Below are 13034 nucleotides of genomic sequence, written 5' to 3' on the forward strand. Positions count from 1 at the left end.
AGACCTTGGAGTCCCAGTGGGCAGTAAGTTGGCCCTGGGACAGCAATGTGCCCTTGTGTCCACGAGGGCCAGTGAGATCCTGGGGTGCATTAAGAAAAGTGTGTCCAGCAGGTCAAGGGAGATTCCCCTCCTCCTCTACTCTGCCCTGGTGAGACCACACCTGGAATACTGTGTCCAGTTTTGGGCTCCCCAGTTCAAGAGAGACAGGGACCTACTGGAGAGAGTCCAACAGAGAGTTATGAGGATGATCAAGGGACTTGAACATATGTCCTGTGAAGAGAGAGGCTGTTTAGCCTTGAAAGCAGATGGCTGAGAGGGGACCTTATTAACGTGTACAAATATCTGAGGGGTGGGTGTCAAGAGGAAGGGGACAATCTCTTCTCAGTGGTGCCCAGCAGTAGAACAAGAAATAATGGGTTTAAGTTAGAACATAGGAAGTTCCACCTCAACATGAGGAAAAACTTCTTTCCTGTGAGGGTGCCAGAGCCCTGGCACAGGCTGCCCGGAGAGGGTGTGGAGTCTCCTGCTCTGAAGACTTTCACACCCCGCCTGGACGCGTTCCTGTGTGGCTGCCCTTGGGTGATCCTGCTCTGGCAGGGGGGTTGGACTAGATGATCTCTATAGGTCCCCTTCAACCCTGAACATTCTGTGATTTTCTGTACAGTCTCCTGGTTGCTCTCATGTACCACTGGTATTGCTGCCGTGCGTCTCCCTGAAGTATTTTGTCTGGCATTACAGTTGCTCCTTTACCCACTCTCTCTTATTTCCCAAAGTTTGCCATGAAGTGGCTTTGTTGCTTTTTACACGAGGTGCTACTGATGTAATGGGAGAGCAGCTCTGACTTCCGTGGCTGCTGCTCCCTGATGCTTTTTGCTGTGCCACTGTTTGCACCAGGAGGTGGGCAATCGATCTCTGGGATGAGGAAAGCCTGCGTAAGGTGCTCTGTCTCTTCCATCCCCATCATAGGTAAACAGTCTCCGTCTTAGGTAAACACAGATCACTGCCCAGAGAGGGCCAGCTGCTAGCCAGTACTAATCCTGAGCCAACTGAATAGCTGTATAACCTTGGTTATGCCCATGCTGGTAGTGGTGACGTAGACATATAATGTGTAGGCTGGAGTGAGTTCCTGTCCAGCTGGCTCAGAGGTGTTCCCTCAGATTTTTGACCTAGTAAGAGAAAATCTATTTTTATGTTGAACTCTGCTGCCTTTTCAAATTGATTTTCATCCTTGTGTAGCTTGTTAAGGAGGTGTTTAATGAACTGTGAAGTAGTTTATTAACGTGTAGGTTATTTAACAGGCATACATTGGTACATTTCAGAGTAATAATTTTCATTAAGCTGAAGTTTTATAAAATTGATACTATATAATTCAATAATGATTGTGAGATTTAGCACATATATAGATATGATCCCACAGCTACTTGTGAAAAAGTATATCCAGGGGGCCGGTTAGCTCAGTCAGTTGAGCATAGCACTAACAGCGCTAAGGTCGCAGGTTCGATTCCCATTCGGTCCCCATATGTTGCCTGATCTAGTTGAGAGGTGGCGTCCCTGGCGGCAGGGAGGCTGGATTAAAATGATCTCTAAGGTCCCTTCCAGCTTAGACCATTCTATGATTCTATGATTCTGTTTACAATCTGAATATAATGTGCTATTAGATTACTGTAGTAATCTGTTGATTTTCCTTTGTCTTTCTTTATACATAGCTCAATCCCTGGCCTGCATTTATCAGTGAACGTTTAGAGATGTATAATAAACTTAAAGCTGAACATGATGCACTCCTAGCAGAAAGAGCTGCGAATGACAGTAAACCCATTAAAGTTACGTTACCGGATGGCAAGCAGGTTGATGCTGAGTCTTGGAAGACTACTCCTTATCAAATCGCTTGTGGAATTAGGTATGATTCTGTTCTGTGATACTCTTCAGTCTTCAGGTTGTGGCTGTGCCAGCATGGGTGGTGAATAATTTCTCTCTTTGTCATTTATCTCAGCTCAGGGCCTCATTTATATAATGAGCTGGAGGTAAGCAGTAGGGTTTTAGTTTTGGAATGTAATTCTTGTCCCTTACAAAGATACAGTTTCAAAAATTAAATAAAAATACAATTAAGATCTTTCAGAGATACATTGCCTGCATGTTTTTTGCCCATGAGTACTGTTGTTGCATTTAAGACCTAATTTGCTAATAAATTTATTCTATCAGACTAAATGTTAGCATATGCAAAACAGTTTGCATTTACCTGGGGAAGGTGACTGCTTGGTAATGTTTCAGTTGATTTCAGAGTTAACAGGATAAGTATCTTGCACTTAACTGTGTTTTTACTTGCATAAAAGATAGCCATTAAAAAGAACATTCCTTATCAAAAAAAGAGTTTCCTTATCTCAGACTTGCTGCAGATTCGATTTGAACGATGCACACTGGACACCCTGACAAGTAAATTACAAAAACTGTGATTCCTGGAAGTGAAATGCCATTTTTGACATGCTTAGGTACCTTATCATTTGAACCTGCTTTCATTTTTGTGATTTGGGATCAGGGAAAGGTTTTTTTTGCCAGTGGAAACAAAACTAAAATTACTACATCAGAGTAGTATTTCATAATTTTTAAAAGAGAAGATCTGTGCTTTATTGCAGTAGGATTTTGAAGTCAGATTGGTACTTTGAGGTCACTGCCTCTAAGTCAAATGTATTAATGAATGTAAAAAATGTTGAGTGTACAGCATGTTTTCCTTCCTTCATCTGTTCAAGACTGGTTAAACTGCTCTTTTATGTGGAATTTATTTATGACATTGTACCCACTCTGACCAGTCCTGCATGGGAGGCAAATCTGGGGAACTTCTACTAGATGATTTCAGAAGATTATATACCATGTCTCTATTCTGTAGTCAGGGCTTAGCCGACAACACTGTTATTGCTAAAGTGAACAAGATGGTCTGGGATCTAGACCGTCCTTTGGAGGAGGATTGTACCTTGGAGCTGCTTAAGTTTGAAGATGAAGAGGCTCAAGCAGTGAGTATCTTCTACTAAAATTTGTTTGCCCTTGGATTTACGTTGATCTCAGCTTTGAGTAGTTATTTGCATCTCTACTGTGTTCAAAGACAATGAGATGGGGATGGTTTTGCTGTGCAAGTACATCTGCGTTTTCTAGTAGTTCCTGACAAGGGAGATGCGGTAGTGTGGACGACGTACATTCTGCTGTGTATTTGTAGCCAAGTCTGCTAGCAGTTGCTGTAGTATATGTCAAGTCTGTTTCTGTTAAAATTTTGTATTTACAACCCTCATGTTAGTGTAAAATAGGTCCTTTGAACTGACTTCCTGAGCACTGACTTAAAAGTACTGAGCAGGCTCCTCTTTTACTTTGTACATGCAAAAGTACATGATTTATATCAGCTACTCATTCAGACAGACGTGCATATATCCATCAAATTTGAAAATACTATCTTTAGAAAAAATTGCTTCGGACACGAAGTTGTCAGTCAGACTCATCACAGAAGATCTTACTTTCAAACTTAGACTTTCATATTGGCCAAGTCATGGCTCCCGTAAGGTTTATGTTTTCTGGACTGTGCAGATAAAAGCAGGTTGAAGTCCTATAGATTTGAGTTTAATTTGTCAGAACTTCAGATGTGCTACAAAATGAAGTGTAGTTTTTAGCCTTAGGAGCTGTTCTACTTCAGCACAGGATTTCCCACTCACAAGATCCTTGGATTAGGACCACGTTTATGCAAAGCCAACTGATTTAAGTTCATAGAAAAAGAAAAGTTTCTCAGTTACTTTCCTTACTTCTTGACAATAATTGAATCATTTCAACAATTGTTGAAAATAAAAAATTTTCCCGTGCTACATTATGGAAATATCGGTGCTTAGGGTGGATGTTGCTGGGCAGGTCACTTCTGTTCTGCAGACTGCTCTAATGTGGGATCTGCATCAAGTATTCTTAAAAGCAAGTGTTTCAGAAAAGGTTCTGAATAAAATAGTAGGAAGTGCATTGTGTGTATTCAGACTGATGCCTGTTTGTTTTGACTTCCATTAGGTATACTGGCACTCAAGTGCTCACATAATGGGTGAAGCTATGGAGCGAATCTATGGTGGCTGTTTGTGCTATGGCCCACCAATAGAAAATGGATTTTACTATGACATGTTCCTTGAGGAAGGGTAGGTTTTGTATTTTTGTTTTGAGGAGCAAGTGGGGGGTGGCTGTCACAGCACGGTTTCTGTTACCTTCTTGTTTCCACAAGAGTGTCATCTGCACTACTGCACATCGCTTTGTTCTTTGCAGTGTATCCCATTCACAAGTAACCGCATTGCAACTGGATTGGAAGTTGCAAGTGAAAGCAAGAATGTTTCACTTTGTGTGCATTTATTTTAGGGGTGTATCAAGTAATGACTTCTCTGCTCTGGAAACACTATGCAAAAAGATAATGAAAGAGAAGCAAGCCTTTGAAAGACTGGAAGTTAAGAAGGAAACACTACTTGAAATGTTTAAGGTAGGCTGTCTTAGAAGGTTGTTCCTACCACCATGCCATTACACTTTTAAGTATTTCCAACTTCAGCTGCGTGTTCTGTTGGTGGCAGAGGAAAGTTTATCAAATTAACTTTTTAAGGAGATGTATTCCTAAAAGCTCGTTTGTGATACTTAACAAAAAAATGAGCAAAGGTGTAATTCTTAGATTCCCATGCATTTGATTTTCTGCAACTTTAAGAATTATTGTCATTCTTCCCTTTGGTGACCTTGACAAAATTTTTGAAGCCACAGTCTTAATTCATTTCCCACAGATGTATATTTGCAATATATTATGTTGAGCAGTTAAAGATGTCCCTGCTCACTGCAGGGAGGCTGGACTAGATGGACTTTAAAGGTCCCTTCCAACCCAACACATTCTATAATTATTCTATAATATTCTGTTCTATAATATTCTATAATTATATTGGTTGTTAGTAAAATGCTGTGGTCATACTGTAGCTGCATGTGCTAGTGCATTCAGAAAGCTTCATTTTTTTAGAATGTGGGCTTCTGAAAATGTCAAAGCAAGGCTAAAAGCTGATCTTTTCTCTTTAGTACCTAGCTGCAAATAATTTAATGGATTTCCTGATACAGACGTTACTCAGTTTTCGCTGTTAAGGCACAAGGAGAATCGTGTCGTTTGTGTTGGCTGGTACCTCTGTACGTCTCCAGTCCAATCTCAAGCACAGGGCATGGGCTCAATGCTGAAGCAGGCCAGGCTTCTCAGAGCTTGTCCAGTCAAGCTTTCAAAACTCTTTAAGGATGGAGACTGCACAACCTACTCTCTGGGCAGCTCACTCCACTACTCAAGTCTTTCTGTCTCTGTTAAAATCCTCTTTTAATGCAGCGTAGCATTGAATTTCCAAGTAATTTAAACTGCTGGCCAGGCTCTTGTTTAACAAGGAGTTAACAAATACATGTGTTGCTTTTCTTCTCAGTATAATAAATTCAAGTGTCGCATCCTGAATGAGAAGGTCAATACTCCAACTACAACAGTGTACAGGTAATTATGCATGCATCATAATATTACTGCATATAACTTTCTAGGATGAAGTATACTAAATGAATGTTTTCCCATTCTTAGGTGTGGTCCCTTGATAGATTTATGCAGAGGGCCTCATGTCAGACATACTGGCAAGATAAAAACCATAAAAATTCATAAGGTAAGTACTGAAACTGCCTTAGGCAAATGTTTTCACTGAAAGCGTGTTGCTGTCTTTGAGCAGTATGTTAGCGGCTTATCCAGGAATGTGCCACAAAACCGATAACCTGGCCGAAAACTCAGTGTAACAAATTGGAAAAGAGATACTGTCCTGGTTTGAGCTAAAAAGAACCAGCTCTGTTCAGTGATTTTACTTTTCAGCTCAGTCTCTTCTAAGAGGCTGCACGTTCCGAAGTTAGCAGCGTGGTTTTGCAGTGTCTGATCACACCTGATGTTTACAGTTACTGCCGGGGACTGGGATGGAGAAAAGCTCTGGCTTACAGTTGCTCCTGTACTGACAAAGGCCACTACTGGCTCTTGTGTGCCACACTGGGAAGTAAGAGGGGTCACAAGGAAGTAAAAGGTTGCACGTCTGGGGAGTTACAGACGGGGCAGGTGACCGACAAGAGTATTCTATTCCATATACATCATTTTCAGTATAAGGCTGAGGTGTCATGGGGGTTAAGGCCTCTTTTTCAATGGTCAGCGTCCAAGGAGGACTCTGTCTAATCTCACCCCCCTGGCCATGGGCAGGAACATCTCCAGGGACGACTCTGTCTTCTGCCTTTAATCCAGATCCTGAGTTCCCGAATCCAGCTCCTGCACCCAGCTCCCCTCTGCCACTGAGCCTGGGGCTTCCCCAGTGCCACCTGCTCTGCAGCATCAGTGGGGATTACTACTGGGAGGGAGTTGGGTTTAATATCGGGTTTGTATGTGTTTGTATATAGTTTCATTATTTCTTTATTGACACTCTTGTTTTATTAAAGCTGTTCTGGTTTTCTTTCCCAGTTCCTAAGTCTCTCTACCTTACTCCGTTTCCCTTCCCGTTTTGGAGAGGGAGAGGAGTTAGAGAGCATCTGTTAGTGTTCAGTGCCTGGCCCAGCCCTAATCCTCAACAGATGTGCACTTTAATAATACTCAGATGGCGTGAAGCCCAGCTAGATGGCTAGGACGTGCCCTTTTAGCACAGATAGGAGCATGAGTGTGCTTTAAGGCTTGGTTGAACTACATCAGTTACAAGTTTGTAATTTTCTCTCAGCTGATGGCTATAGCTGAGTGTGAATAAACTGTTGGAATAGAACGGCTACGAAGAGGGCAAATAGGCTTGAACAAAAGAGAGAGCTTGAAGCCATTTTTATGTATTCTGTTCAAGTGTTCATTCTTTATTTTTCTAATCAGTGCCCTGAATTTAAGATTTCAAATTTTACCTGTGTCTTAGTTGTTCTCATTAAGTACAGTGATGTATTGATTGCATGCCTTTCCATAGCAGGCAGTAGTAGTGAAACATGGAGGCTTGTCCTTTTCTTCTTGGTTTAATTTATTTTTTTTTCTGCAGAATTCTTCTACTTACTGGGAGGGCAAGGCTGATATGGAATCCCTCCAGCGGATCTATGGAATTTCATTCCCAGATGCAAAAATGCTGAAGGAATGGGAGAAATTCCAGGAGGAGGCTAAAAACAGAGATCACAGAAAAATTGGGCGGGTGAGACAGTTTCTGTAGTAATATATTTCACAAACACTGTATGCCTCTAACCCTTTTACTAGAAGCATTTTGAAGACAGTGTGTACTTGCTGCCACAACCAAGATGTGTCGCAATTGGGTTTTCAACTGAGTTGCTAAGTCAGGTGCTTTTCTCTTGAAGAGCATCAAAAATCCTAAGGCAAGTAACTTCTCTGCAGACTTTTTGCTATTTTAAATGTGATAATGTCTTTATTCCACATATCAATTAGAAGGAAACATGAACGCTTCAATTTGCAACGCACAAGCACTTCAGTCTTCAGGCAATGCTTATTATGATGCAGTTTGTTGCAGCCTGTTCACTCACAGTTCTTTTCTTCTGTGTGATTTTAGAAACCATAATACATTCCTGTTATTTGGTTGGTTGTTTTTTGATTCTGTTATTTAGATGAAACTATCAGATAACACGGTTACAAAGTCTGCTGCTACAACATCCAGAAAATATACAGAAAAATTCATTTTATGCAGTCTTCAAGCATGTGCAGTTTGTCGCATTATCCAACTACCGTTTGCACATTCAGTTCATGTGCAAATAATTGAGAGCTGCAGAAGCAGAAGTAAACATTATTTGTCAATGCACAAAGGGAGCTATGTTGGGCACAGTTAGAAATTACACATAAACTTGGAGTTTTTTAGCATTAGCAATGAAACAGGAAACTGAATGAATAATCTCCATCCCCTCTAAGTACTGATTGTATAAATACTAGTAAAAATGCATCCGATCTGTTAACATTGCTTTAAAAAACAAAAAAAAAAACAACAAAAAACCCAAACCAACCAAACTGAACAAACAAAAAAAACCCCCAAAACAAAACCCCTAGAAACCTTTGATTAGTCATGCCCAGTGTATAGCAGTTGTTTTGTGAATGTCAAATGAAGCAGGTGATGTTCAAATACTGTTTCTCCAATTATTTTTCTGCAGGACCAAGAACTGTTTTTCTTTCATGAGCTCAGCCCTGGTAGCTGTTTTTTCTTGCCAAAAGGAGCTTACATTTATAACACATTAATTGAGTTCATCCGGGTAAGCAATGTCTTTTGGAAATCTTCTTACAGAATAAATTGCTCAATTTTAGAAAAATACCTCACAGTGTGCTGCATATAACCATATTAAGAGCCTTTCATTTCAGTTGAGTTTCATCTCTTAGTTCTGTAAGACAGAACTAAAGAAACCTGGTTTATTTGAATCAGTCTTATCACAATCTCTTAAGTTTTGATAAAAACTTTGTACATGCAGTTAATTCAGTGGTAACGGTGCACAATAATATGAATTCTTTGATATCCGGTAGTATAGCTAAGCTTGCACTAGGGCTGTTCCACTGATGCATATTGATTTCTTTTATTAAACTTACTAAATATGGCCTTGTAGAAGTATTTATTATGAAATTATGGGTAGGAAATAACCCTGATCTTCCTGATGTAATATTTAAGTCTGTCTTATTATTGTATATTTGGGCTGCAATTTACTGCCTAGTGTCATTGAATAATTAGAGACTGCTGCTTTGCTTGCAGGGAGGAAACTTGTTCTTCCTGCTTATAGAGAGATATTGTTTGGGGGAAGGCTGGTGCTGGTGGAAGGGATGTATAGTGGCGTGAATTTTTCTTTCCTTTTCTCTCCTCCAGTTGTCGACTTTGTAAGGGCAGCATTTGTATATGTTTTTGACTGCAGATTGAAGGCTGAGTACCGTTACTTTTGTTTGCTTTATTAGTTATTATGTACTGTCTCTCTGTTGTAGAGTGAGTATCGAAAGCGTGGATTCCAGGAGGTTGTCACTCCAAATGTTTTCAACAGCAAACTATGGATGACTTCAGGGCACTGGCAGCATTACAGTGACAACATGTTTTCCTTTGAAGTGGAGAAAGAAGTCTTTGCTCTGAAGCCTATGAACTGTCCAGGACACTGGTAAATACATGGTAGATCCAGTTTGCCAAAGATGGTGCTGATTCCAAAAAAACCAAACCTGTTTCTTTTGCCTGCTTAGTTGTGAAGATGGCTATCTTCCAGTATTCAGATGTGACATGCCGTCAGAAGTAATGTAATTATGAGTCTTGTTGTCTGCAAGCTTTCTTTACTTGGAGACACTGAGAAATGCCATGTTTTCATCGCTACAGAAGCTTACATCGGTACTGTAAAACCTGGATATCCAAAGTAGACACTGGGGCATTGTCAATTTTGTGGCAATTAAGGCATCTGGGTTTTAATACTCAGTTTTAGGAGCTGTTTTGTCTTCTCTCTGTGAGGTGGGGAAAGCTTACCACCTGTAAAAGGATATCTGGATTTGTTTTCCTGATGGAATTAGATGTGAATGACAGTTGTATTCAGATTACATCATTGTCATTTTGGGCATCTGCTTAGGTACTGGCACTTCTCATTGGCTGTTCTTTGCAGAATTTTGATTCTAGATGAGCTTCAAGTAATAAACTTTTCTTTCAGCCTTATGTTTGATCATCGTCCAAGATCGTGGCGTGAGCTGCCGTTGCGCTTGGCTGATTTTGGTGTCCTGCATCGCAATGAACTGTCAGGAGCTCTTACAGGACTCACTCGAGTACGTCGCTTCCAGCAGGATGACGCTCACATATTCTGTGCTATGGAACAGGTATGGGCTGCTGTCAAATGAAGTTGGGTATTAAGATCAGATTATACTGATTTTTCTGTATTTGAGACTTTATTTCTGTTCTTACAAAGATTGAAGAGGAGATGAAGAGTTGTCTGCAGTTCTTGCGTGCCGTGTATGATGTCTTTGGATTTTCCTTTAAACTCAATCTTTCCACTCGTCCTGAAAAGTACCTGGGAGATATTGAAGTGTGGAATCAAGCTGAAAAGGTAAACAGTAGTTTTAGTCACTTCTTTTATGAAAGCGAGGCTACACCAGGAAGTCCTGTAAGAACACGCTGCCTTGTAGGAGATAAAGTGACAGGTGGACATGAGCAATATGACACTAATAACTGTCTTCAGTTCGGTCTGGGTGCTATAAATAGCTTACTCTCCATACAGAATCCATGTCCATGTCAGAATCAGATTACCTGTCCTGCTCTCTCCCCTTGTATCTTTTTGATAATTAAAGAAAGAAGGAGGAAGAGAACCAGTTCTGGCAGCCCCTGTAATAAGACTTGTAGCCATCTCTCCAAAAGCCATGCTGTTTTTGTGTTTAAAGGCCTGGGGTTAGCCCCTGCAGCTACAGTGCTGGGGAGAAGGTAGGGCATGAGTAGACATTAGATGTGTCACAGTGGATCCACTCTCAATAGGAATTACAAACTTTAAATCTAACATAAAAATTTCTGGCATCTTACCTAATGCTGCTCGTTTGGCTTCTTCCAAAATGAATGCATCATTTTTGTTTATTTAAATGTGGAGTTTTCTTTAGCTGAGGCTCTTCAAGAGCTTTCTTTTTCAGAAAATAAATGAATTGCAGCAGTAACTGAGAAGTACTGAGAACTGGTAGTGCCACCTATCTGTAGGAGCAGGCTGACTTGATGGTGTAACATGAAAAGACAGAAACACTGAATGTATATGTCCTTTACCTCTAGCAACTCGAAAACAGCCTCAATGACTTTGGTGAGAAGTGGGAGTTAAATCCTGGCGATGGAGCTTTCTATGGACCCAAGGTTAGTATGTTGCTAACCCCTAGCTCGGTTGAGCTTTTAATATTCCTTGGATGAGGCAGACAAAAGTTAAACAATTCCTTGCTTTCCATTAATACTACTGTAATCTTAGCAGTCGGAGGAGCATGCAAATACTTTTCTTTGCAGTATAGCAGATGAGTAGAAGAACAGTCTCAAAGTCTTCATGTGTTTACAAAATTATGCTAAATTTAACTTTCCTCAAAAAGATGAGTGTCGGGCATCTGTTTGTGCAGAATATTTGACAGATGATTTCGGATAGATACCTGATGAAGACAAAGTCTCCAGATCTAGATAACATTATGCTCCAAGCTAATGAAAAAAATACAGATGGACACTAAATGCTGTTAATACATAAAGAATGTTTTTCCTGTATTATTATTATTATTATTATTATTATTATTATTATTAGCAAGGGGGAGGAGACAGTATGGTAATGCTCTTGTGTTTTGTTAATGATCTTGGTAAAGACAACATCTGTTTTTCACTTATTTTTCTGCACATTCCCTTCCAGCATAGCATTATAACTAGATTTTTCAGTGTTAGTATGTGTTTCTAAAGCGTTGGTGCTTTTTACATTTGGCTGGAGGATATAGAAGAAAACTGAATGTTAAAATGATGACCTTGTACAAATGGAGATTGTTAAAGAGCTGGGATTAGGAAAAGGGATTTTTTTATAGTTACCTGTTACCATTTTAAGATGCTGTACGACTTCAGTTCTGTGTTTTTACTGGATACATACACTTTTACATGCTTGAGAGAGAAGTAATACTCTGTGATCCTGGTTTTCACATAGCTTAAGTTCTCATTAATTGAACCTAATTTACATATATAAGCTATTTGCTGCTTAAACAGAGCTGATCGGTTTAGTGGGAGACATGAGCAGAAGGTGGCACTGTAAGATCTGTATTACCACATCAGTTGGTGCATTAGAAATAATCCTTTGGGCAATGTGAATCCTAAGTCATGAGAAAAGTAAAAATAAACTTAATGGTAAAACTAATTATTGAAAAATGTTGCTTTTACTGGCACAGTTTTATAGCTGGTGGGTTTTGGTATTTTAAAAACCGCTTTGTATTGTTTTTTGTGGTTTTGTTGGGTTTTTTAAAGCTGTCTTTTCAGTTTGCACAGACTAAGTAGGACTTTCTAGAAATTTCCTGGTATCTTTGAGCACAAGAACGGAGGGCCTTACAAAATTACTTGTAAATCTTTCCCTCGTAAACCTACATTATATTTATGTCTATTTTCAGTCATCTGGTAAACTGGTTCTGATTTCTTTCTTTGTATCCTAATTGAAACAGTATCATTTTATGGGTTGTAGGTGAAATGTGTTACAGCAGTGAATCATTCATAATTTGAAATGCAAACAAGATTTAGTAATTTCCTCAGTCAATTTGAAAGAAGACAAATATCTACAGGAACCTTTGTGATTCTTGGTTATCCTTATACTTGCCCTTAAGTGCAAGGACCTTGCACCAGGTGTACCAGGTCCTGCTGTCAATACAGGCTGGGGAATTAAGGTGTTGAGAGTAGCCCTGCTGAGGAGGACCTGGTGGATGGAAAGCTGGACATGAGCTGACAATGTGGGCTGCAAGCTCCATCAAAAGAAGCGTGACCAGCAGATCAAGGGAGGTGATTCTGCCCCTCTGCTCTGGGGAGACCCCACCTGGAGTGGTGTGTTCAGCTCTGGAGCCCTTAGGACAGGAAAGACATCGACCAGTTGGAGCGGGTGCAGAGGAGGGCCACAGAAATCATAGAATCCAAGAATGGTTTAAGTTGGAAGGGACCGTAAAGATCACGTAGTTCCAACCACCCTGTCATGGACAGGGACACCTCCCACTAGACCAGATTGTTGAAAGCCTCACGTAGCCTGGCCTTGAATGCTTCCAGGGAGAGGACTTTCTCAGTTTCTCTGGGCAACCTGCTCCACGGTCTCACTGCCCTCAGAGAGAAGAATTTGTTCCTAATGTTGAATCTAAATCTAGTTTAAAACCATTGCCCCTCCTCCTGTTACCACACACCCTTGTAAAAAGTCTCTCTGCAGGTTTTTTGTAGCCCCCTTCAGGCACTGGAAGGCTGCTGTAAGGTCTCCACAGAACCTACTCTTCTCGGGGGTGAACAGCCCGAACTCTCTCAGCCTGTCCTCAGTAGGAGAGCTGCTCCAGCCTGCTCATCGTCTTTGTGGCTCCCCCTGGT

General features: G+C 40.5%; 1 protein-coding gene across 1 annotated transcript in view; it reads left to right on the forward strand.

Annotated features, from left to right (window-relative positions):
- Window positions 1–1706: 1706 nt before the first annotated feature.
- TARS (threonyl-tRNA synthetase) overlaps window positions 1707–13034 on the forward strand; it is a gene marked incomplete at its 5' end in the record, with an annotated part of 16358 nt that continues 5030 nt past the window's right edge. Inside the window, 12 exons of the mRNA XM_009878326.1 lie at window positions 1707–1897; window positions 2882–3005; window positions 4030–4151; window positions 4366–4483; window positions 5439–5503; window positions 5585–5663; window positions 7038–7184; window positions 8143–8241; window positions 8954–9120; window positions 9652–9814; window positions 9904–10041; window positions 10746–10823. Of these exons, the coding sequence (XP_009876628.1) occupies window positions 1707–1897; window positions 2882–3005; window positions 4030–4151; window positions 4366–4483; window positions 5439–5503; window positions 5585–5663; window positions 7038–7184; window positions 8143–8241; window positions 8954–9120; window positions 9652–9814; window positions 9904–10041; window positions 10746–10823 (1491 nt within the window). The remainder of the gene's footprint in view (window positions 1898–2881; window positions 3006–4029; window positions 4152–4365; window positions 4484–5438; window positions 5504–5584; window positions 5664–7037; window positions 7185–8142; window positions 8242–8953; window positions 9121–9651; window positions 9815–9903; window positions 10042–10745; window positions 10824–13034) is intronic.

The sequence above is a fragment of the Apaloderma vittatum genome, unplaced genomic scaffold (genome assembly GCF_000703405.1).
Source record: "Apaloderma vittatum isolate BGI_N311 unplaced genomic scaffold, ASM70340v1 scaffold2001, whole genome shotgun sequence".
NCBI classification, from domain to species: domain Eukaryota; kingdom Metazoa; phylum Chordata; class Aves; order Trogoniformes; family Trogonidae; genus Apaloderma; species Apaloderma vittatum.